The 26,288-nt window shown below is 35.4% G+C and overlaps 1 protein-coding gene across 3 annotated transcripts in view; it reads left to right on the plus strand.

The window, feature by feature from the left end:
• Positions 1–26,288, plus strand: part of TFEC (transcription factor EC) — a 91,920-nt gene that overhangs the window by 38,618 nt on the left and 27,014 nt on the right. The window contains exon 3 of one of the 3 annotated variants that reach the window (XM_043463138.1): positions 12,123–12,209. The exons of 1 other annotated variant lie outside the window; for it this stretch is intronic. In XM_043463138.1, the coding sequence (XP_043319073.1) occupies positions 12,123–12,209 (87 nt within the window). Of the gene's footprint in view, positions 1–12,122; positions 12,210–19,185; positions 19,733–26,288 lie in introns of those variants that run through there. One more of the 3 variants, XM_043463140.1, reaches the window with a different exon arrangement.

Here is a 26,288-nt window from a genome sequence, read left to right on the forward strand (position 1 = left end):
GTAAGACAATCAAGTATAAAGTCAAATAAGCATTTTATAGCCTGGGTCTTTCCAGGATAAAATTCACATTTTAACTCATGGGTACACAGGACTCTTTCACATTTAATCCTTGCCCCCTGACCCAAACGTATTATTTCATGTTTGCATGGAGCTCTGTTCTTCAACTATATGGTCCATTTGTGACTTTCACAGTGGCCAGGTTCTCCTTCCTAATAACCTTTCTTTACCAACTACTCATTCATTCTCCACTTATAATTCCAGCTGACTCTTCAGAATTCATTTCAGGTTTCTTCTTTCCCTAGGAATACTCTATGTGGATTAGGTGCCTAATTCTCTGAGTTTTCATAGTAACAGCTATGTTATATGGATAAAAACTGCTCTTATTATAGCATCTTTACAGTACATGCTAAAAGTGAAAAGTGAAAGTGAAGTCACTCAGTCATGTCTGATTCTTTGTGACCCCATGGACTGTAGTCCACCAGGCTCCTCCATCCATGGAATTTTCTAGGCAAGAGTACTAGAGTGGGTTGCCATTTATTATTCCTTGTCTTGTTTTTCTTATCCTCTATACTTTCTAAAAGCTCTAAGTTGAAGGGAAGAGGAAAAAATGAAACAAATATACTATTATGTAGAAAGGACAATGGTATATGTAAGAGTGTAGAAATACTGTTCTGATCTGGAGATCTGTCAAGTAGACTTAGAGGAAAATGACTAGTGGGGCAATTTATCTAAATAAGATTGCATGAGCAAAGAACAGAGATGGGAAACAGCATGAAGTGAGGAGAAAATGAGAGGCAAAATTGACAGAAGGTGACACCAGAGAACTGGGCAATAGACAAATCACAGAAAGGCTGGTACTCCATGTTAAGTAATTCCAAATACTTGAAAGGTTTAAATGTGGGGACTATGGTGACATAATCGGATTTGATTTTAATATCACTCTGTCAGCTAGTAGGAGAAGAAGCCTGGAGTGAGAGAGGGACCAGTGGGGAGGTTATTTCCATAGCAGAGTGAGAAATGAGGTCTTATATTCAGTTCATTTCAATTCAGTCGCTCAGTCATGTCTGACTCTTTGCGACCCATGGATTGCAGCACACCAAGCTTCCCTGTCCATCACCAACTCCTGGAGCTTACTCAAACTCATGTCCATCAAGTCAGTGATGCCATCCAACTGTCTCATCCTCTGTCGTCCCCTTCTCCTCCCACCCTCAAGATTGATTCCCAGCATCAGGGTCTTTTCAAATGAGTCAGTTCTTCACATCAGATGGCCAAAGTATTGGAGTTTCAGCTTCAGCATCAGTCCTTCCAATGTATAGTCAGGACTGATTTCCTTTAGGATGGACTGGTTGGATCTCCTTGCAGTCCAACGGACTCTCAAGAGTCTTCTCCAATACCACAGTTCAAAAGCATCAATCCTTTGGCATTCAGCTTTCTTTATAGACCAACTCTCACATCCATACATAACTACTGGAAAAACCGTAGCCTTGACTAGACTGACCTTTGTTGGCAAAGTGATGTCTCTGCTTTTTAATATGCTGTGTAGGTTGGTCATAACTTTTCATCCAAGGAGTAAGAGTCTTTTAATTTGATGGCTGCAGTCATCATCTGCAGTGATTTTGGAGTCTGCCAATTTGGAGTCTGGCAAAATAAAGTCTGCCACTCTTTCCACTGTTTCACCATCTATTTGCCATGGAGTGATGGGACCAGATGCCATGATCTTAGTTTTCTGAATGTTGAGTTTTAAGCTAACTTTTTCCACTCTCCTCTTTTACTTTCATCAAGAGGCTCTTTAGTTCTTCTTCGCTTTCTGCCATAAGTGTGGTATATCTCCATATCTGAGGTTATTGATATTTATCCTAGCAATCTTGACTCCAGCTTGTGCTTCATCCAGTCCAGCATTTCTCATGATGCACTCTGCATATAGGTTAAATAAGCAGGGTGACAATATACAGCCTCGACTTACTCCTTTCCCAATTTGGAACCAGTCTGTTTGTTGTTCCACGTCCGGTTCTAACTGTTGCTTCTTGACCTGCATACAGATTTCTCAGGAGTCCTTATATTAGAACATGTTAGAATTGTGTATCTGTGAGACCATCAAGCAGAAATGATAGTGAGAGCTAGATATACAAGTTTGCCTTGAGGAGGAATAATCTAGAGGGAGAAAGAGATTTAAGAGTGTTCAGCCTGTAGGTAGTACTTGAAAATTTGAATGAGAAAGAAAGCTCCTGGAGAACATGAATACAATGAGTAATAAATCAAGGTTGGCAATGAGGGGCTTACCAACATTTAAGGAGTGGTGAGAGGAAAAGGGCTGTAAAGATAAACTAAAAAGATAGCTAGTGTGGTGCCACTGAAGGAGTTGATTTAAAGAAGGAAGAAATGACCCCCACACTCAAATGTGGTGAAAAAATAGGACTGCTAAGTGTCTACTGAATTGATCAGTCAAGTAGTCAAAGAAAATAGCAACAAAAGACATTTCAGTAAGATGGTGGGCAAGAGCCATTCTACTTTGAATTCATAGTTAACAGAAGTGGAAAGATTGAACTCCTGGGGTATTCATGATGATTGGGCAGAAAGATAATAGGGTAAAGGCATAGAGAGTCATAAAATAAAAAATTTTCAGCTGATCAGTCATAGAGAGTCTAGATTGGACTAAATGGAATACTGCATTTGATGAGTGAGATAATGGAATTTAAGATTTCAGAAGTGGTATGATATAGAGGATGACAGGAACCAGATATGGCCTATAGAATAGGTGAAGAGAAAGTTTGATTCAGGTTTATGATTTGAAGAGTGGTGAACTAAAGTATTCAACTACAATTATTGATTTTTTTCATAGATTTCTGACAGATGTTGCTATAGATTTTTTCTTTTAGGTACATATGTATTCATGTATTCATGGTCACTTGGTATTATTTTTCCTTCAACATTTTATCTTGAATTTTATATAGTCTAATATTAACATTCCTACTGTTGCTTACCTTTGGTCATCTTTGTAGTACACTTTTGCACTTTAATTTTAGCTTTCCCTGTTTTTTCTTTTTATATTAAATGTGTCCCTTATAGACAAAATATTAAAATACCTTTGAAAAAATCCAATTTGAATAATAATTTCTCCAGCAGTATGTGAACATTTTTGTTGTTTTTGTTGTTCAGTCCTTAAGTGGTCTCCAACTCTTCGACCCCATGAACTGCAGCAGGCCAGGATCCTCTGTCCTCCACTATCTGTCTCCTGGAGTTCATTCAAATCCATGTCCATTGAATCAGTGATGCTATATATCACCTCATCCCCTGCTGCTCCCTTTTCCTTTTGGCTTCAGTCTTTCTCATCATCAGGGTCTTTTCCAATAACTGGCTCTTCCCATCAGGTGGCCAAAGTACTGGATCTTCAGCTTCAGCATCAGTCCTTCCAATGAATGTTCCGGGTTGATTACCTTTTTTTTTTTTTAACATAATAAGTCTTTAATTCTCCTCTGTGTCACACATACAGTGCTGGTTCACAGGAGTTTTCTGCTCACTGTAACCACTCAGGAACCCTGGCTTTACATGGTAAATACACCCATGATCACCTGTCCCCACAGTCGATGATGAAAATGACACATCACTGCTCATTCATCATTGGCCAAAACAAGCCCATACCCACCCCTCTCCAAGTTCAGTGCTTGTTCAGTAGCACCAGTGAGCACCAGCTATCACAGTGGTGAAGGTTAAGACTGGCATCCAATCGCTTAACTCAAATTCTCTCTCTGATCCTTGCTGACTGATTGTTGGAGAGTTATGTAATCTTTCATTTCAGGTTCTCATCTGTAAAATGATGCTTATAATAGTAACTTCTTGTTGGGTTTTGAAAATTAAATGAATTAATACATGTAAAACACTTACAGCACTGCTTGACGTTAAATTAAATCAATACTAGCTATATTTAAATTTACTCTATTTGCAGCTTTTACTGCATCATAATATAACTTTTATTTATAGCTTCATCACCCCATACTGGAGTATTCTTATTGGTGAGCATCTCTTTGTTGATGTTGTAACTTTTTTTTTTTTCATTTATTTTTATTAGTTGGAGGCTAATTACTTCACAACATTTCAGTGGGTTTTGTCATACATTGATATGAATCAGCCATGGATTTACATGTATTCCCCACCCCGATCCCCCCTCCCACCTCCCTCCCCTATCCCATCCCTCTGGGTCTTCCCAGTGCACCAGCCCTGAGCACTTGTCTCATGCATCCAACCTGGGCTGGTGATCTGTTTCACCATTGATAGTATACTTGTTTCAATGCTGTTCTCTCAGAACATCCCACCCTCGCCTTCTCCAACAGAGTCCAAAAGTCTGTTCTGTACATCTGTGTCTCTTTTTCTGTTTTGCATATAGGGTTATCATTACCATCTTTCTAAATTCCATATATATGCATTAGTATACTGTATTGGTCTTTATCTTTCTGGCTTACTTCACTCTGTATAATGGGCTCCAGTTTCATCCATCTCATTAGAACTGATTCAAATGAATTCTTTTTAATGGCTGAGTAATATTCCATGGTGTATATGTACCATAAGGAAGTACCATAAGGATAACTTCCTTATCCATTTGTCTGCTGATGGGCATCTAGGTTGCTTCCATGTCCTGGCTATTATAAACAGTGCTGCGATGAACATTGGGGTGCATGTGTCTCTTTCAGATCTGGTTTCCTCAGTGTGTATGCCCAGAAGTGGGATTGCTGGGTCATATGGCAGTTCTATTTCCAGTTTTTTAAGGAATCTCCACACTGTTCTCCATAGTGGCTGTACTAGTTTGCACTCCCACCAACACTGTAAGAGGGTTCCCTTTTCTTCACACCCTCTCCAGCATTTATTGCTTGTAGACTTTTGGATAGCAGCCATTCTGACTGGCGTGTAATGGTACCTCACTGAGGTTTTGTTTTGCGTTTCTCTGATAATGAGTGATGTTGAGCATCTTTTCATGTGTTTGTTAGCCATCTGTATGTCTTCTTTGGACAGAAATATAGATCAATGGAACAAAATAGAAAGCCCAGAGATAAGTCCACGTACCTATGGACACCTTATCTTTGACAAAGGAGGCAAGAATATACAATGGAAAAAAGACAACCTCTTTAACAAATTGTGCTGGGAAAACTGGTCAACCACTTGTAAAAGAATGAAACTAGAACACTCTCTAACACCATACACAAAAATAAACTCAAAATGGATTAAAGATCTAAATGTAAGACCAGAAACTATAGAACTCCTAGAGGAAAACGTAGGCAAAACACTCTCCGACATAAATCACAGCAGGATCCTCTATGACCCACCTCCCAGAATAGTGGAAATAAAAGCAAAAATAAACAAATGGGACCTAATGAAACTTAAAAGTTTTTGCACAACAAAGGAAACTATAAGCAAGATGAAAAGACAGCCTTCAGAATGGGAGAAAATAATAGCAAATGAAGAAACAGACAGAGGATTAATCTCAAAAATATACAAGCAACTCCTGCAGCTCAATTCCAGAAAAATAAATGACCCAATCAAAAAATGGGCCAAAGATCTAAAAACACATTTCTCCATAGGGTTAATTACCTTTAAGTTTGACTGGTTTGATCTCTTTGCAGTCCTCTTGGACTCTTAACTCTTGAGTCTTCTCCAGCACTTAACAATTTGAAAGCATCAATTCTTCAGTGTTTCGCCTTCTTTATCATCCAACTCTTACATCTGTACATCATGTCTGTACATGAATACTAGAAAAACCATAGCTCTGACTATCACTTTGTCAGCAATGTGATGTCTTTGCTTTTTAATATGCTGTCTAGGTTTGTCATAGCTTTCCTTCCAAGGAACAACTGTCTTTTAATTTCATAGCTGCAGTCACCATCTGCAGTGGTTTTAGAACCCCCCAAAATAAAATCTGTCACTGTTTCCACTTTTTCCCCATCAATTTGCCATGAAGTGATGAGTCCTGATGCAATGATCTTAGCTTTTTTGAATGTTGAGTTGTAAGCCAGCTTTTTCACTCTCCTATTTTACCCTCATCAAGAGGCTCTTTAGTTCCTCTTCACTTCTTGCCATTAAGTGGTATCATCTGCATATCTGAGATTGTTGATATTTCTCCCAGCAATCTTGATTCCAGCTTATGATTCATCCAGCCTGGCATTTTGCATATAAGTTAAATAAGCAGGGTGAAAATATACAGCCTTGTTGTACCCTTTTCTGTTTTGAACCAGTCAGTTCTTCCATGTCTGGTTCTAACTGTTGCTTCTTGACCCATTTATAGATGTCTCAGTTTCTCAGGAGACAGGTAAGGTGATCTGGTACTTCCATCTCTTTAAGAATTTTCCACAATTTGTTATGACCCACACAGTCAAAAGCTTTAGTGTATTCAATAAAGGAAAAGTAGATGTTTCTCAGAAACTCCCTTGCTCTCTCCATGATCCAATGAATGTTGACCATTTGATCTCTGGCTCCTCTGCCTCTTCAAAACCCAGCTTGTACATCTGGAAGTTCTTGGTTCATGTACTGCTGAAGTCTAACTTGAAGAATTTTGAGCATAACTTTGCTAGCATGTGAAATGAGTGCAATTGTATGGTAGTTTGAACATTTTTTGACATTTGCCTTCTTTGGAACTGGAATAAAACCTGACATTTTCCAGTCTTATGACCATTGCTGAGTTTTTCAAATTTGCTGACCCATTGAGTGCAGCACTTTAACAGCATCATCTTTTAGGATTTGGAATAGTTCAACTAGCATTCTGTCACCTCCACTAGCTTTGTTCATAATAATGCTTCCTAAGGCCCACTTTACTTCACTCTCCAGGATGTCTGGCTCTAGGTGAATGACCACAGCATCATGGTTATCTGGGTAATTAAGGCCTTTTTTTGTATAATAATTCTGTGTATTCTTGTCACCTTTTATTAATATCTTCAGCTTCTTTTAGGTCCTTACCATTTCTGTCCTTTATTGAATGAAGTGTTTATCCTTGAAATATCTTTGAATGAAATGTTTCCTTGATATCTCTAAGTTTCTTGAAGAATTTCTAGTCTTTCCCCTTCTATTGTTTTCCTCTATTTCTTTGCATTGTTCATTAAGAAAGCCTTCTTATCTTTCCTTGCTATTTTCTGGAATTAATTCACTTGAGCATATCTTTCCCTTTCTCCCTTGCTTTTCACTTCTTTTCTTTCCTCAGTTATTTATAAATCCTCCTAAGACTACCATTTTTCCTTCTTGCATTTCTTTTTCTTTTGGTTACTTCTGGTCACTGCTTTTGTACAACATTACAAACTTCCATCCATAGTTCTTCAGGCACTCTTTCTACCAGATCTAATCCCTTGAATCTATTTGTCACCTCCATTGTATAATCATAAGGGAAATGACTTAGGTCATACCTGAATGGCCTAGTGGTTTTCCCTACTTTCTTCAATTTAAGCCCGAATTTTGCATTAAGAAGTTCATTATCTGAACCACAGTCAGCTCTAGGTCTTGCTTTTGCTGACTTTCTTATAGAGCTTCTGCATGTTTGGCTACAAATTTCATAATCAATCTAATTTTGGTATTGACTATCTGGTGATGTTGGAAAAGGGTGTTTGCTATGACAAACATGTTCTCTTGACAAAACTCTGTTAACTTTTGCCCTGCTGCATTTTGTATTCCAAGTCCAAATTTGCCTGTTATTCCTGGTATCTCTCAACTTCCTACTGTTGCATTCCAACCCCCTATGATGAAAAGGACATCTTTTTTTGGTCTTAGTTCTAGAAGGTGTTGTAGGGATTCAAAGAATTGGTCAACTTCAACTTCTTTGGCATCAATGATTGAGGCATAGACTTGGGTTACTGTGATACTGAACGGTTTGTCTTGGAAAGAAACCAAGATCACTCCGTTGTTTTTGAGGTTGCCCAGAGTACTACATTTTGGGCTTTTTTGTTGTCTATGAGGGCTACTCCATTTCTTCTAAGGGATTCTTGCCCATGATAGTAGATGTAATGGTTATCTGAATCAAATTTGCCCATTCCCATCCATTTTAGTTCACAAATTCCTGGATGTCGATGTTCACTCTTGCCATCTCCTACTTGACAATGTCCAGTTTACCTTGATTCATGGACCTAGCATGCTAGGTTCTTATGCAATATTGTTCTTTACAGCATCAGACTTTACTTTCATCAACAGACACATCCACAACTGAGCATTGTTTCTGCTTTGGCCTAGCCACTTTATTTTTCTGGAGCTTTTAGTAATTGTCCTCTGCTCTTCCCCATACTTTATTGGACACATTCCTACCTGGGGGACTCATCTTCTGGTGTCACATCTTTTTGCTTTTTCATGCTGTCATTTACATTCTTATAGTTGCTTTACCTTTTTTCACATTTTTATTTACTATGCTTTCTGTTTCCTTATTTGCAATCTTTTTTCTATCCTCCATTGGCTAAGGTTTAATTTCTTTCTTTTTTTGTTACTCCTAATTTAAGACACATAGTTACATTTTTTTCTTTATCTGTATCACTGTTTAGCAATATCTGTGTTATATCTATAGGTAAACAGCTCCCTAAGTTTGATCTTATCTCCTTCTTCTCATCTATCTTTCTGAATTGATATTTTTAGAATAAATTTACATATTCAAATATTAATATATATACACATACACACATTCTTCTTATTTAGACCAAAAACATTTTATTGTTACTTGGGCTTCCCAGGTGGCTCAGTCATAAAAGATCCGTCTGCCAATGCAGGAGACACAAGGGATGTGGGTTTGAATCCTGGCTTGGGAAAATCCCTTGAGGAGGAAATGGCCACCCACTCCAGTATTCTTGTCTGGATAATCCCATGGACAGGAGCCGGGTGGACTACAGTCCATGGGGTCACAAAGAGTTGGACATGATGAGCACTCATTCTTATATTTTGTAGTGATTTCACAGTTTATTATATGACTAGTGTACTTTATAAAAGAGTGTTTTCCAGAGGTTTTTTTGCTCTAAAAGTTCTGAATTTTCATGTCTAAGAAAAATTTTATTTTATGCACATATTTAAGAATATTTTATTGGTTATAAATGTCTAGGTTAAAAGTCTTTATCTTTAACACTTCAAATGTTATCCTGCTGTCTTCTTGCTCCCGGAATTGTTGGAAAGCTTAATTCTTAGTCTTTTGTAGACCTTTACTTTTAATCTTTCAAATCTTATAAATCTCTTCCTTTGTCCTTGAGTCTCATTCTTTTCATGCCTATTATCACCATTTTTATTTTAGTCATAATATTGTGTGGTTCCTTTGTATTTTATCATCTTCATTTATTACTTTTATGATGCTTATTTTGCTGATTTCTTATGTCTAAACTGTTAACTCTGTTTTATCTGATTAAAAAAATGTTGTGTTTGTTGCCTTTCTTAAAATAACAATTGGATTCCAAGGTGATTAGTTATGAAGATTCCTGGAAGCTGTGAAACAATGCTTTGGATTAAAGTCAATTTAGGATAATAGAAAAGCCAGCATCTCCAATAAGCCAGCATCATTAGGTGAAATGATAGTCATATTGGTGGATGACAGAAATGAAGAATAGAGGTGTTATTAAAGGCAAAAGCAGAGTCTCCAAGAAAGATGAACTTTGACGTGTAAAAAAGAAGGGTTTCTATCTAGAATAGAATAAATGGGAATGTTTATAGACAAGAGGAAAAATTATAGATGTAAGCATGCATGTGTGCTAAGTCACTTCAGTTGTGTCCAACACTTTGTGACCCTATGGACTGTAGCCCACCAGGCCCCTCTGTCCATGGGATTCTCCAGGCAGGAAGTGCCATGGAGGCAAGCTTGCCATGCCCTCCTACAGGGGATCTTCCTGACCCAGGGATTGAACCCACATCTCTTACATCTCCTGCATTAACAGCAGGGTTCATCTTCTTTTTTTTTTTTTTTTACCACTAGAGCCACCTGGGAAGTCCCACTGATATAAGAGACTGGATCATTTATATTGTAATCTTTCAGAAAGAAAGGGATACATTATTTGAGTAATTTTTAGTGAAACTATAAGTACTCCAAAGTATACCATACACCATGAATTGTGTTTAGCATCCTTCTTTCCTCAGGTCTTTTTCACATCTGTTCAATACAAGTTTGTTGTCCATTTAATGCTGGGATATTAATAAGAAAAATATCATAAAACTGAAATTTGAGGTTGGTAACAATCAAAAACACACTTGAAAACTTTCAGAGAGTAGAATAACCAAAGGAAACAAAGTATGCATATTTATTTTCCTAGATACTTCAAAGATCACTCAGTACACATGGAACAACATCTAAAGTTCAAAATAGGGCCTAGAGCTGCACTCTGGTATGGTACCCAATGGACACGTGCTTTTTTCTTGTTTGTTTGTTTGTTTTTAAAGTTAATTCAAATTCAATGCAGTCTTTAAAAATTGAATAAAATTAAAACTTCAGTTCCTTAGTAACACTGGCCACATTTCGAGTGCTCATGGCCATATGTATTTGCTACTGTATTGGACAGTGCAGATATAGGACATTCCCACTGTTGCAGAAATTTCTGCTGGACTCTACTGGTCCACAGGATTCTACAATGTAAATTCCTTACCTACGTTTCATCTTTATCTCAACTCTATCTTCCTCTTGCTCACTCTTTTCTATTTCCCTTGGCCCCTCACTTTTCCTCAAAGACATGAGCTTGTTTCTACCGTTAGGTCTTCTTTTATGCTTTCTTTCAAAGTGCTACCATTTCCTCATGTTATTCTTGTCTTTCTTCAAATATCGGTAAATCCTTGCCTCATTCATACAATAACATTCACTCTTATCAAGTTCTGTTCCTAACCTACTTTAATTTCTTCATACCACTGTTTGTTATTAAGCTGTTCCTTGTCAGTTTCTTCAGTAATTTGAGTTCTATGAAGGCAGTTACTTTGTGCTCTTTGCTTTTATGGCATGGACTAAACCAAGGTCTTGAGATAAATATTGTTTAATAAATATTTATTAAATATATATATAAATAATATTCCAATTTTTGGCATATCACCTTTGGGAGTATCTTAGTAGATGTTTGTGAACATTTGATTCTCTAAGGTCCTCAGAAATCTTGTTTAGAGGATAACATTAACAAAATCTTAAAATAGTTTTTGTGTCTCCCAGAGTTTATTCCTAGTTGTTTCTGCACATGTCATGGGAAATTTAGAGTATTACAGTTACATAAATTCTGCATTCTTACTATCTGCACTTACATTATATTTTAAAATTTCACTAAAGATAATAAATATAATGGCCGAGAGGAGAGCTAGAGCTGTAGGGGGATAGAGACAGTGAGAGAGAAAGTGATGGTATTTTTAAAAATATAAGCTTTAATATTCCCTCCAGCTGAAGTACAGAAGAAAAGGAAGGTTGTTTTAGAAAGGAGTTGAGAAAGGAAGTGAAAAACTGATTTATGTTAGGACTGTAGAATCAGATTTCTAGATTTCAATTCTGTCTTTGTCACTCTTTAGCTATATAATCTGAAACAGGTTACTGAATTTCTTTCCTCATGTATACAGTGGAGACAATGATAGTATATACTTCATATTGTCATTGTGAAGATAAATGAGCTCAATTGTGCAAAGCATTTAGAACAGCTCCTGCTGCATCATATGTGTTAGTTACTATTTATGGTGTCTACAATTATTGTTGTTGATAGTATTATAGTTATTATTATTAGTGATCATTAGAGAAAGTTGGATAATACGTTTCCATGTAGTTTCTATTCATGTGGACTAATTGGATGAAGTTTGAATATCCACCTATAAGATGCTGTCAAAATATTTTAAAAGAAAAATAAAATTTGTAGGTGGTCATCTCTCTGCAAATGAAGTATATAAGCTCTGGCTCAAGGTATTCATGATAACTACTCTGTTTATGCAGATACTGGAGTAGCCAAGGGTGATTTGCCTAGTCATCACCAGCCGGTAGGTGGAAGTGAATGTAAGGAAAAGCAACACAGGATTACTTCAAATTCTAAAATATTCTGCATTTTGATACACATACAACTTTAATTTCAATATTCTAAAAATTACTTTTAAAGATTGCTAAAATCTTTCTCTTCGAATTCAGACTGAAGAGCAACTTTTATCATTATGCACAATATTCTAAATGCATTATATTTTGCTAGATGGAGGACGTTATTGAGGATATAATCGGTATGGACCCAAGTTTTAAAGAGGAAGGAACAGATTCTCCTCTGCTAATGCAAAGAACAGTAAGTGTTTCCAGACCTGAGGAGGTCAGTGAGATTAAAGTCAATAATAGCACCTGATGACAAAAAAAGAAATTTCATTTGATTAGTAAATGGTGTTTTCTTCTGCACCTTTGAAACTGGTACAGAATAGATAAACATTTTAAAAATATTTATTGGTGCAGGAAAAAATGCTTAATTTTATAGGGCTTGTACTATTCTATGTACCTACTTATCTACCTAATCTCTATAAACGTCCATCTAATTACATATCTTATCTGATATAGCATTTTCTGTGAAATCTTCAGATTTCCCATTTGAAGCACAACATATCATAATACCCTCATAAGTTCAAGGCTAAATTTTAACTATTTTACCATTATTAACAGCTACCAGATTCAGAGGCTCTATACCTTGTAGAGAAAGGAAAAAATTATAACATAATATAACTTTATTTTTGAGCCAAAAATCAAAGGTTAAAGATGAAGTGAAGAAAGGTAGAAGAGGCCTCACACTACTTTAAGGCATTTAGACAGATTTCTGTGTTGAAATCACAAATTCCTGGAATAATAAGCAGGGAAGAGATAAGATAATATCTCTTTGATTGCTGTTGCCTTCTCATTGTTCATTTATTAATCTCTAGAATCTGTAAATGGTGTACAAGCTCTTTCTACACATTTTGAAGGGTTGTTGTTGGTTTATTTATGATTTTAGAGCTTTTAGAAAATGAGAAAAAATGTGAAAGATTTTGGTTTGTTACTTTAAACATTTCATTTAAAAAAAGTGAATTCTGACTGTATTGTGTAGTGTAGATACTGTTCATCAGTAAATCAATGGGCTGAGTTGTGTTAATGTTAATAATAGACATTTTAAACCTAAAACTTCAAGAAAAGTTTGGAGAAAGCATCCCTCTTCTATTTATTAATTCCCAAATAGACTACAAAAAAGATTTATATCTTTCCTCCATTTCTCTGGTACAAAGGACTTCCACATTATAACAAGTCACTAACACCAGTATTATCAGACAAAGATCAACTGAGGTTAAAAATCTAGTTTTTTTTTTAATTGAAAAGTTTATTTTTTTGTGTTTTTTGTTTGTTTGTTTGAATGAAGTGACAATTCTTTTTACCTCTTCTGTCTTCAGATTTCAAGAAGTATATTTACAACAATTTTGACTAATTCTCTACATAAATGTTATTTATACTAATTTTCTCCATCTAATCCCACAGCATAAGGTTACTATTTTCTTAGCCATTATTTGACTTTTGGGTTTGAGGAAATGATACTAATTTATTTCAATCTTCTCTTCCTTGTATGTGGTACTTATTTCATTGAAATCATATGCTGAAACATTTTCTTTATCAAATTGTCTTACTTGTTTTGTAGTGGTTGCATAGATTGCTTATTCAGTGCAAACTGGTGCCAATGTTTATTGGGAATTTGTTTTTTGTAAACAGAATGTGGGCTTCCCAGGTGGCACAGTGGTAAAGAATCCACCTACTCATGCAGGAGACACGGGTTTGATCCCTGGGTTGGAAAGCTCCCCTGGAGGAGGGCACAAGAAGCCACTGCAGTATTATTGCCTGGAGAATCCCATGGGCAGAAGGAGCCTGGTGGGCTACAGTCCCTAAGGTCGCAAAGAGCTGGACATGACTGGAGTGACTTAGGACAGCACAGCGCAGCGTACAGAATGTGCTTCTAAAAAGATAGATACTGCTGGCCTGTGTGTATTCATGTAAAGAAGTATCTGCTGTCGGCCAACCAACAATTATTGATAAATCAAGAAACAAGAAATAAAACCATGCAGTTCAATTACCCAAAAAATTATTCAATACTTGTATGCAAAGCATCATACATGTGCTATAGGAAACAAAAAGTTGAGTGAGACACTATTTAAGAGACCACATGATAGTGAGTCTGTGAGGTGAGGCACACTGGAGGGACAGTGAGGGAAAGAATATGGATCTCAATGTTAACCCAAGTTGTCATCTAGATATGATATAAGTCACTTAACTTTTCTTTACTTTCTTCTGTGTTATGAGAATCATTAAAAATATTTATTGCCAATGCTGTTTTTATATTAAATCTTAGTAGATGACACACACACACACACACACACACGTATATATATATATATTTAATGCTAGTCAGAGAGTTGCCCTGGAGTTTGAGTAAAGCAGAAACCTTGCTAAATTGAGACATTTCTGAAATACTTTAGGAAAAGATGACATTTGAAATATAGTTATGAAAGAAAGTTAAGATTTTAAGAGGTAGACATAAAGGCAGCAAAGTAGCAAGAAAAGAGAACAACATAAGAAAAGGCAAGAAGTGAGAAAAAAGAGAATGTATAAGAATAGCTGGTAGAACAGAGATAGGAAATTCTGAAGGGTTTTTATAGTTCATGTGGGTAAAAATAAAGACCTGTTAGATTCAGAGGAATGCTTTGAGTAAGCATTTTAGCCAGTGAACTTTTGGTTTTAGATGATAGAACCTGGCTTATATGGGGTGTAAGTATGAAAGGAATTTGTTGGCTCATCTCATCCATAAATTCCTAAGTAATATTGCATGCGAACATCCCTCTATAAGTTTGCCTTTGTTCTATACTGGCTTTATTCTCAGCTATTGAACGACAATCTCACAGCGTATTCCTAGCCATGCACACAGTTTGTCCTTGCTAACCCAGCTGTTTTTTTTTAGACATCCACTCTTTGACAAGGAAGAGGAAGTTTCTGATTAATTTAAGCCAACCCTGGTGGCCCCATTTCCTTAGCCAGGGATTGTTTTAAGAATGAGCTTGTGTTGCAGTTCTGGAGATTTAGCAGGTTACTGGAGTCTTCTAGGAATTTACTTCAGTCTTTAAAGGAGACCCACCAAAGAGAAGGTTTTGTCTCTCTATGATGTTGTAAGACAATGTGACTTATGTGGTCATTTGATTGCCCAGGAGGTAAATAAACTGAGGAAAAACAAAAGGTACAGAGAGGAAAATCCAAGAGGAATGCAAATAAATACTGCTTATATGACCCTGGAGAATTCTTTACCTATGGACTGCACACATCATGTAAGATTTTTTTCCTTTATTTTGTAAGCTAATTGTGTCAGGATTTTATGATTGTCATAACCAAATGTACACTGATAAATACATTCAGTCAGACTTAAAAACTTAAGAGGAGAGCTCCTTTTTTCTTTAGTTCTAGTTAAATCTCTGAGATAATTCTTTTTGGAGCAATTTTTGTCACTTTTCTATCTCTCAGACAATTTTTCTGGGTCTTGGGCCCACCCTAGAGTGACTTAGCAGCCCCAGCAGCCAAAATAAATTATCTAGATTAAGACTGAAAACTAGGAGTATAGGAATTGTTGCCATAATTCAATAATAATTATTATTAAAAAATAATTATTCTTAATGTCTCACCTACTATACCACAGGCACATTGCCAATTATCTTACATATAATCTCTAATTGTCATAGAGACTGCAAAGTCCAAGGGGGCAATCAAGGATTTCCTGGTAGCTCAGATGGTAAAGAATATGCTCACAAGGCAGGAGACTGGGGTTCAATCCTTGGATCAGTCAGATCCCCTAGAGAAGGAAATGGGAATTCCCTCCAGTATTCTTGCATGAAAAATTCCAAGGACAGAGGAACCTGGCAGGTTGTAGTCCATGGGGTCTCAAAAGAATCAGACACAACTTAGTGACTAGACAACAACTGGGGCACTCTATTGACTGCTATTAGTCACTTTGGAGTTCTTTTGCTGTGACTTAAACAGAAAGTCTTGGGCGTCACTTAGCTAAGATTTATCCCAGGGCCATTGCATAGAGTAAGATTAACTAACCCATGTTAACTCATATTCTAATTTCTGTTGGTGGAAAGCTTAGAAGCTGCTCTGGGGTAGCTTGGACCACTTGTAGTGGTCCTTCAGACTTCCCCAGATTGAACGGACTAGTTCAGGGTTTTCACAGTTCAACTTAGTCCCAGTATTTCTGACACAGAAATGAATATTGTGCAATTAGTGACTAGACTCAGAATAGCTAAGGAGAAGTTACCTCTTAATTTCTATTTAAACAAGAGAGCTAGCTACTTGCCAATTAGTTCTTACTGTAACAATTGTGTAAATTGGACTGAAAAGACCCAAAGTGCAAGACACATTCAGCCAAATCAGCTGTGCTTTCATCAACACCAAACCTCTCAGTTTCTCAGTCTTTTTGGGGTCAATGGTATTTCTCTCCTCATTCTCCAGCCATCCTTCACATGATGACATCCCAGATCTCATTATGTATTTTTCTATTCTATAGCATTTTTCTCTCATATTTTTTGACCATTATGTTCCATTTCTTTTTCAGTGCACCTAGTCTAATTTCTTACTTCAACAATTGTTCAAGCTTGTGGAGACTCCAAGTTAATTGACTCCATCACTCTTTTCAATAGCTGTTATTTTCCACTCATGACATTTTGAAAATTTCTTCCTTAACCTATGCTTGGTTAAGCACTATAACCATTTATTTTGCAAATACTCTTAACATATACCCATTTTTCTTCATTTTCTTTTCCTAACAAAAGCCCAATCCTGACTAAACTTATTTTTTCATCTTATTCCACATCTTTACCTGAGAAGCTGAATGGATAAAATTTCACTACCTTGCTCATAGTACTCACCTCCAATACATCACAAAAATTTCATAGGGGCTTTCACTACTACCAGACAATACTACAGCTATTCCTTGGTTAAAGTTCTAATTAAATGAGACAACATTAATCTACTTTCTCTTCTCAAATCTCCACCATTCTCCATATTCTAGCTGATTTCTCTATCACAACATATTTCAGAGAGAAAATATATGCAATCAGATTAGGACTTACTTGTTAGCTTTGTATCACAAATTCTACAAAACCACCAGTATCTGTTTTGATTTTCTCTGCCATCCCTTCTATTTGAATAGAATTGTCCCAGCTCATAACCTAAAGCTAGTCCAACTACTTGTGTCCTAGACCCCACTAATTTTTACCTTCGCAAATACTTCCCTCTTTAAGTAGTAGCTTCTCCTATATCATTAGTCTATTATAATGTATTGGATTACAAATAGCAGTATTACACTTGCCTTTATTAAGATTCCTCAAAAATAAACCAAATCAAATGATTGCCTTTGAATACAGTTCCTTTCTGGCTACCACACCATTTCATGACTCCACTACCTCCCTCCCAATGTCTCTGCTTCCATTTTCACCAATTCCATTTCCTCACCTCCCATTCTCTACTGTCCAGTACAGCTATTTCCCTATAATTCCAAAAGAGCTCTTAAAACCAACCAATACTGAAGCCAATAGTTAATTCTCCATTCTCACCAAACTTGATTTCTTCGTGGCCTTTGCCATGGTTGACCACTCTCCTTCTTGAAGTATTAACTGGGATTCTGTGGCACTATATTTTTTGCCTTTTCACCCACCTTGCTGGTTCTTTCGTTTCTAATAGACTTCTAGATGCTAAAGTGCTCCTAGGCTCAGACTTAAATCTTCTTTTCTCATGTACCTATAAGTTCCATCAGTAATTGCAACCCTTCTCCAGCCTAGCTCTCTCCCCTAATGCTAGATTCACATGTCTTACTGCTACCCTAACATGTTTTGTTCTTCTAACAGAGATCTCAAACTAATATGACTGAAAAGAAGTTTTTGTTCCCCTCCCTACCTATCTAGAACTGCTGCTGCTGCTGCTAAGTCGCTTCAGTCGTATCCGACCCTGTGCAACCCCATAGACGGCAGCCCACCAGGCTCCCCCGTCCCTGGGATTCTCCAGGCAAGAACACTGGAGTGGGTTGCCATTTCCTTCTCCCTCAAAAAAAGTCATTCTTCTTCATTCTCTTACTCCCACATCCCCATATTTATCAGCATACTGTTCTAATCAGGACCCAAGATTTCCTGAATCTCACAACTTATCAGCTACTCTACTGAAACCCTTTTCCAGGCTATCATCATCTCTTACTTGAATGTCAGAAACTGACTCTAACCTAATTTCTCTGCAACTTCTGTCCCCTGTACATCTGTGGATCACACAGCAGCCAGAATGGTCTTCACACAGCAAAAATCAGATCCTGTTTCTCCTTGCTTAACATTCTGCTAACTTCCTGAAATCCTCAGAGTATAACCAAGACACTTCATAGTCAGCACTTCCCTTTAACTTTAGGCTCTGGTCTTGATAGCCTTCTTCCTGCTCACTAAATGTGACATGCAAGTTATCATTTTAGGACTATTGAACTTCCTTTTTTAGGCTTGGAATGGTTTTGTCCCAGATCTTTGCATGACTGTCTTTTTATGCCTCAGATCTTTAATCAATATCAACTTGTCAGAGAGGCCTTCCCCAATAACCCTAGCAGAAAGACCCCATCCCGCACATCCTACATCAGTATCTTATTTAATTCCCTCTGATGGTTAGGATTAGAGTTGCAAAAATTATTTGGTTTATTATATTATTTACCCGTTTATTGTCTACTCCTACCCTAGAATGTGAACTCCTTGAAGTTGGTGATTTTGTCTGCCTTATTCACTGCTGTGTCCCTAAAGCTGAGAGAGTGACCTGTTCATTAGTTTATTCTCAGGTCCCAGTACAATGCCTAGCAAATGATAGGTGCTCAGCAAATGCACATGAAATAAATATTTTAAAATTAACACATAATATTTTTAAAAGTTGTTTCCATTATGCATTACCACTTAGAAATTTTTTTAATGGCAATAAGCAGCAGTAAGGATAACAGTAGTAATGATAGCTACTGTGCCTTGGGTACTTGCTGTGGGACAAGAATTGTGTAAAACACTTTTCATGAAAATTTAATTACTACAACAAACATATAAGATAGAAACTATTACCTATTAGCATTTTACAAATAAGAAAAGAGGCTTAGAGAAGTTCAGTAACTCACTCAAGTTCATACAGTTAGTGAATGTCAGGGTAGGGGTTTGAATCCAATCCTGTATGACACTAGATGCAATAATCTTACCCACTCTGTGGTACTAGCAGCCTCAGAAAGAAGTCATTTCATAGAACTGTAAAAATCTTAGGATCTGAAGGAACCTTAGCCTGATCTGACCCTCTGCCACATTCCAGCTAAAGAATTGTTAGCTTCTGAGTTTAAACTCGTCTCTCTATAACTTCTACCCTTTGGTCTTCATTTCACCTCTTCCTTTCAAGAGTAACTTATTTATTTTATCATAGATGGGTATTTTTCAATCATAGCTTTGTAAATGCCGGTGGCACTTGGCAATCTCAGTAAACTATTATAGTTCAAGACTATTTCAGAGACAGAGATTGAGTAAATATTAACAACCCCCTGTGCTTGGTTGGAACTTGAAAGGACTGCGTAACACCAGCAAGCAAGCTTTTGTCAATCACAATCTAGACCAGATTAGACTTAAAGTCCAAGGAAGAACCAAAGTTCACCTTAGAAGTTTCTGCACAGCTCTCCCAGTTATTGTTTGCAAGTGTAAGGAAAAGAAAATGATGAAGGAGAAAGAGAAAACCATTGCTATTGTGAAGGTTATAGACACTTCAAAGTTAAAACTGGTGAGCAAGTGCATTTTGGAATTCTTTCAATGTTTGGAGATGAAACCACCTTAAATACTGAATTTAAACTTTATAAACTAATAGTCGATAAAATAAGGTATGTAGAAGTTGAGCTTTGAAAGTGTAATTTATAATCTGCTGTATTGACAAGCTTGTTTTCTTACAAGATAGTTTTTTAATGCTCTGGCTATAGTAAAAATATTTTTGTAGTCTAGTTAAAAACTGTTTAAAATGCTCTTTTATTTGAACTTTGTTTTCAAAAAGTGAGTGTTCCATTAATTATTTGTTGTAGTGTTTACGTTAAATTACTGTTCTCATTGATTTAGTACTAAGTAGACTATATATATATATATATATATATATATATAAAATAGATTTCCTATACATAAGAAATATATGATGCAAAAGCAGTTTCTATGTTACCATTCTCTGTTTTGTGTTTTATCTTTTCTATTTGTGTTTTGAGCCAGCTGGTCAAGGATAGGAATCTCCCACTCCCGCCCAACAGATTATTTTTATTCACTTATAATAGAACAAAAAAATAATAACTCAGTGGGACTTCTCTTTTCAATGTTTATCATTCAAACCTCATAGCCCTGCTTCAACAAAGAAAATAAAGTCAGAGAGAGATCAATTGTGAGTGTCCTAAAACTGGAAAAATCTAGTTTACCATGTTTAAATGAATAAACACACAAAAGGAAATAAAATAATCTTTTAAGTGCCGTTTTTATGTGTGCTTACATTGTGTGATATATGCTGTCCTACAGAGCTCACTTTTTATTCCTAAAATTTATCTTCTTTCTATGCCTACAGTTATTCTATCTAATAGTCTAATGTTCAGTTTTGCCATTTTGCATTCACAATAAATGTCTTCAGAGAAAAGCAAAATAGGGAATCCAAACAACTTAAAATTTCCCCTCATTTTCCCATGAAACTCCCACTAAATGTCTGATATAAATATAGAAATATAGATATCACACATTCACATCTGTGTGTGGATTTATAAGTTTTTTTCTTTTTGTATTCTGAAAAATTATCTGGAAATATAATATGTAAGTATATAGATGATTTTCTTTCTTTTTCTGTGTTTATAATGAGATTATCTGGGAGATAGATACATCATACACATAACATGATCACACACATATGTAATATATATATAATACACATATGCATATTGTATATGTGTGTATATATATGTATCTATACACACACAAATGCACATGTGTATATCTCCAGAAAATTACCAGTTTTAGATAAATAACCAATTTTCAGAAACATGATGAGTATATACAATGGTACCCTCTCCCTTGCTTATAAATGATTATAAATGAAGATTATAAATGAAGAAGGGTGAAACAATAAAAACAAATTAAGTTATTAAATTTGTGGTAATAAAGTTATTAAATTTGTGGTCAAGTTTTCCAGTACTGTAGTGTTTTGGTGAAGAAAAATATTAAACCAGGATGCCATAAGGGAGAGTGCTGGAGATGGTTTGAATCTTAAGTTGAGCCTGTAGATTGTATTTTGATATTTAAGAAGGTATGAGGACATTTGAGGTGCAGAAAATATCAGTGGCAAAGAATAAAACAGATAAATATTCTCCAATGGCTTCCAACATTTTGAATTTTCAAAATACTTTTTACAATTAAAAATGTTAAGGCAGGGTCCCTTCCACAATCAGATAGGTAGTAAAGAATCTAGCCTCTGTGTTAGACCTAAATTTTAACCCCAAGTCTTCTATTTATTACAACTGTATGATCTTGAGATAATTACTTATTTTTTCAGACTTTTAATTATTTATATTTAACATGGTAACTATGAGACTTCACTCATAAAGTTGTTATAAAGATTACTTGAAATTCTGCTATTTGTTATTACTATGAGACATGCTTAGTTGAATATCGGGCATATAATAAAAACTCAACTATCTATGACTTTGCATATATATGTTATGATAATGCTTCTTTTTTATTATCTTTAAAAAATTCTTCATATGTGGATTCATAGGTTCCATTTGACAACATTCTATCCTCTTTCTTCCTCCCTCCCACTGGAGTGGAAAATCTATTTTTGGACATAGTCTACATATTTGTATGTGGTGATGAGAAATCTTTCAGAACTTGTTAGTAGCAATAAATAATATTGATTAGATAATGTGGGACCATTGAATGAGATTTTTGAGAACTAGACATAAGAGTTTGAGCTTAATATATGAGCTAAAGGGGAAAAACAGATTTCATGTTTGAGCTAGGAGAGATCAGAAGAAAGTTGTATTTCAAAACATGAGTTTGTCTGAGAGCAGCATTTGGGAACTAACTGAGAGGAATGGAGGGATGCTGGAAGAAAGGACATAATTTAGGCTGAAGGCCTTGAGGATCTTGAGATGTGAGAGTATGGAAGAAAATTTAAACTGACCAGTGATTTAACCAGTCAGTACTAAAGAAAATTAACTTTGAATATTCGTTGGAAGGACTGATGCTGAAGCTCCAATACTTTGACCACCTGATGTGAAGAGTCAACTCATTGGAAAAGACCTTGATGCTGGGAAAGATTGATGGCAAAAGGAGTAGGGGGTGGCAGAGGATGAGATGATTAGGTAACATCACCTACTCAATAAACATGAATTTGAGCAAACTCCAGGAGTTAGTGTCCCTCATACCTTGGTTGGTAAAGAATCCGCCTAGAATGCAGGAGACCCCGGTTCGATTCCTGGGTCAGGAAGATCCACTGGAGAAGGGAGCTACTCACTCCAGTATTCTTGGGCTTCCCTTGTGGCTCAGATGGTAAAGAATCTGTCTGCAATGCGGGAGACCTGGGTTTGATCCCTGGAGATCTCTTGGAGAAGGGAAAGGCTACCCACTCCATATTCTGGCCTGGAGAATTCCATGGACTGTAGCCCATGGGGTCCCAGATTGGGACACAACTAAGCGACTTTCACTTTCACTTTTCAGGAGTTAGTGTAGGACAGAGGAGCCTGGTGTGCTGCAGTCCATGGGGTTGCAAAGAGTCAGACACAACTTAGTGACTGAACAACAATGAACAAAATAACTTAAAAGAAAAAAATATCATAACTGAGTAATAGATTGGATCTAATATATGGAGAGCAAAGAAACCAAACAGAAAAAAACATATGTGGAATTTAGGTCAGATCATTTATGTTGTCCTTTATTGTATTTGACCTGATGAGAGTAAATGGATATATGAACAATTAATCCTCATAGGGAAGCATTGATTTTAAACATGCAAAGCAATATTTTTCTATTATTGAAAGTTGTCACCTTCTCACAAACTAATAATTTTTAATAAATGGGATTGAGTTTTATCAGATAGTTTTTTAAATCTATTGAGATGATCATATGGTTTCTTTTCTCTTTTAACATCATAAAATATATTTATGGGAAACCCAATTTGATTATGGCAAGTTACCTTGTTTATATGCTCTTGAATTTAAATAAGTAATAATGTTTTACTTAAGATTTATAGTCATGAATAAAATGGGTCTGTAATATTTTTTCTTATAATGTTTTCATATGGTTTCAGTCTCAATGAATTGGAACATATTCCCTCTGTCTCTATTGTCTGGAAATGTTTGTACAAAATTGAGATGGTATGTTTCCTGAAAGTGTGAGTCTTGTCCATAAAACTGTCTAATCCAGATATTTTCTTGTGTAATATGTTTAAAGTATTTTTTTATTTCTTCAGTAATCATAAGACTATTCAAGCTGTTAATTATTATGTAGTCAGTTCTACTAAATAATGTTTTTCTATAAATTTATCTATTTCACCTAAGCATTCACAGTTATTAGAAAATTATTGTAGGTAATATCTCTTATCTTTTTTATTATGGTAAAATATGCATAACATAAAATTTGCCATCCTAAACATTTTAAAGTGTATAATTCAGTGGCATGACGTAGATTCACAATGTTGTGCAATCATTATCACTGTACACTCACAGAGATTTTTCATTCTTACAAACAGAAAACATTAAAAAATGTCACCAATTAAATAATAACTCCTCATTTTCCTTATCTCCAGACTTTAATAACCTTTATTCTCCTTTCTATCTGTATAAATTTGACTATTCAAATTTATATTTGAATTTCATGTATTTCAGGTATTTCATGTAAATGGAATCATATATTTGTCCTTTCCTATCAGCTTATTTCACTTAACATAATGTTTTCAAGATTCATAAATATCATAACATGTATTAATACTTCATTCCCTTTTATGGCTAAGTAATATACCATAATATGTATGGTATATTTCATTTGTCCATTATCCACATTTCATTTATCCATTATTCATTCATCTATTGATGGGCATTAGGGTTGTTACTACCCTTAGGCTATTTAATGCTTCTATAAACATTTGTGTGCAAGTATCTGTTTGAGAATCTACTTTCGACTGTTACTGGTATATACTTAGAGGTGAGAAATTGCTGATAATAAGCTAACTTATGTTTAACTTTTGAAGAACTGTCATACTATTTTCCACAGTGGCTGCACCATTTCACATTCTCAGCAGCAAGGCACAAGGGTAACAGTTTCTCTGCATCCTCACCAAAACTTGCTTTCCTTTCTTTTCATAACAATCATCTTAATGAGGGTGAAGTGGTAAAACGTGGGTTTGATTTATATTTCCCTAATGACTAATGATGTTGAATATATTTCAGTGTCCTTTTTGACCATTTAGAAGTCTTTTTTGGAGAAATGTCTATTTAAGTTCTTTGCTCATTTTTAAAATTGGAATGTTTTTGTTGCTGTTTCTGTGAGTCATTGGAGTTTATTTTATGTCGCTAGATATTAATCTCTTAACAGATAAATGATTTGTAAATAATCTCTCCCATTTTGTGGGTTGTCCCTTCACTCTCTTGATAGTGTCCTTTAATGTACAAAAGTTTTAAATTTTATGAAATCCAGTTTATCTGTTTTGGTTGTTGCTGTTGCCTGTGATTTTGATATTATACCTAAAAAATCATCACCAAACCCAATTTTTTAATGAAGATTTTCCTTATCTTTTCTTCTAGGAATGTTATAGCCTTAACTCATATGTTCAAGTTGTTGATCCCTTTTGAGTAAATTTTGTTCATGGTGTAAGAGTCCAACTTCCTTCTGCACATGGCTCTCTAGCTTTCTCAAGATTATTTGTTGAAGAATTTATCCTTTCCCCATTGAATAGCCTTGGTACCCTTACCAAAAATCATTTGACCATATATTTGAGTAATAATTTATGGACTGTCTATCCCACTCTCTATATGTCTGTCTTTACATCAGTGCCACACTGTTTTGATTACAATTGTTTTGTAATAAGTTTTAAATATGGAAGTTTAATCCCTCCAACTTTGTTCTTTTCGAAGTAATTTTTACTATTCAGGGTCCCATCGGACTTCATATGAATTTAGTGTGGGTTTTTATATTTCTGCAAAAACCACTGTTCGGATTTTAATGTGGATTTGAGGCATCTGTTGATTGCTCTGGATAGCACTGCCCTGATACTAAGTCTTCTCATCAAAAAACATGGGATATCTTTCCATTTATTTATATCTTCTTTAATTTCTTTAAGCAATGCATTTTTTAGTTTTTGATATCGAAGTCTTTTCCTCCTTGGTTAAATTTAATCCCAAGTATTTTATTCTTTTTGATGTTATTATACATGAAATTGATTTCTTAATATCCTTCCAGATTGTTCATTGTTAGTGTGTAAAGATGCAACATATTTTTGCATGTTGATTTTTTATTCTGCCACTTGGCTGAATTCATGTATTAGCTTTCATACTGTTGTGTGTGTATGTGTGTTTATGAATCTCATGATTTTCTAAATATAAGATCATGTCATCTGTGAACAAAGATATTTTTACTTATACCTTTTCAGTTTGGATGACTTTCTTTTCTTTGACTAGTTGTTGTGGCTAGGACTTCCAATACTATGTTTAAAAGAAGTGGTGAAAACAGGTATCCCAATCTTGTTTGTTCCTGTTCCTTGAGGAAAAAACATAAATCTAAATTGTACTATGGTTATATCCCTCTTTGATTTAAAATATCATTTGTTTAGTCTTTATTCCTTTAGTTAGTCTTACAAGAGGCCTGTCAAGTTTGCTAACTGAAAAAACAAAACAAAATTTTGTCTTTTGCATTGTTTTGTTTTTCACTGATTTATGATCTTATATTACTATCTGTTTTACTTGCTTTGGGGTTTTTTGGTGATTTTTCTGAATTCTTGAGAAATATACTTAGTCTATCAAATTTCAAATTTTATCTATTTTTTCCTCATATTTAAGGGTATAAATTTCCTTCAAAACATTACTTTGCCATATTCCAAAAGTTTCCTTACATGTGTTTTCAATATCTTTCATTTATTTTTGAATTCCAGTGTGATTTTGTCTTTACTCTTGAATCATTTAAAAATTTCTAAATATTTAGGTAATCAAGGACTCAGTGACATTTTTGAAGTTTTTCATTTTTTGTTTTTGGTGATAAGTATATGATCAACATTTATATATGTTCTGTATGTACTTGGAAAATATTGTATATTTGTAATTTTTAGATAC

This window comes from Cervus canadensis, chromosome 3 (assembly GCF_019320065.1).
Source record: "Cervus canadensis isolate Bull #8, Minnesota chromosome 3, ASM1932006v1, whole genome shotgun sequence".
NCBI lineage: Eukaryota > Metazoa > Chordata > Mammalia > Artiodactyla > Cervidae > Cervus > Cervus canadensis.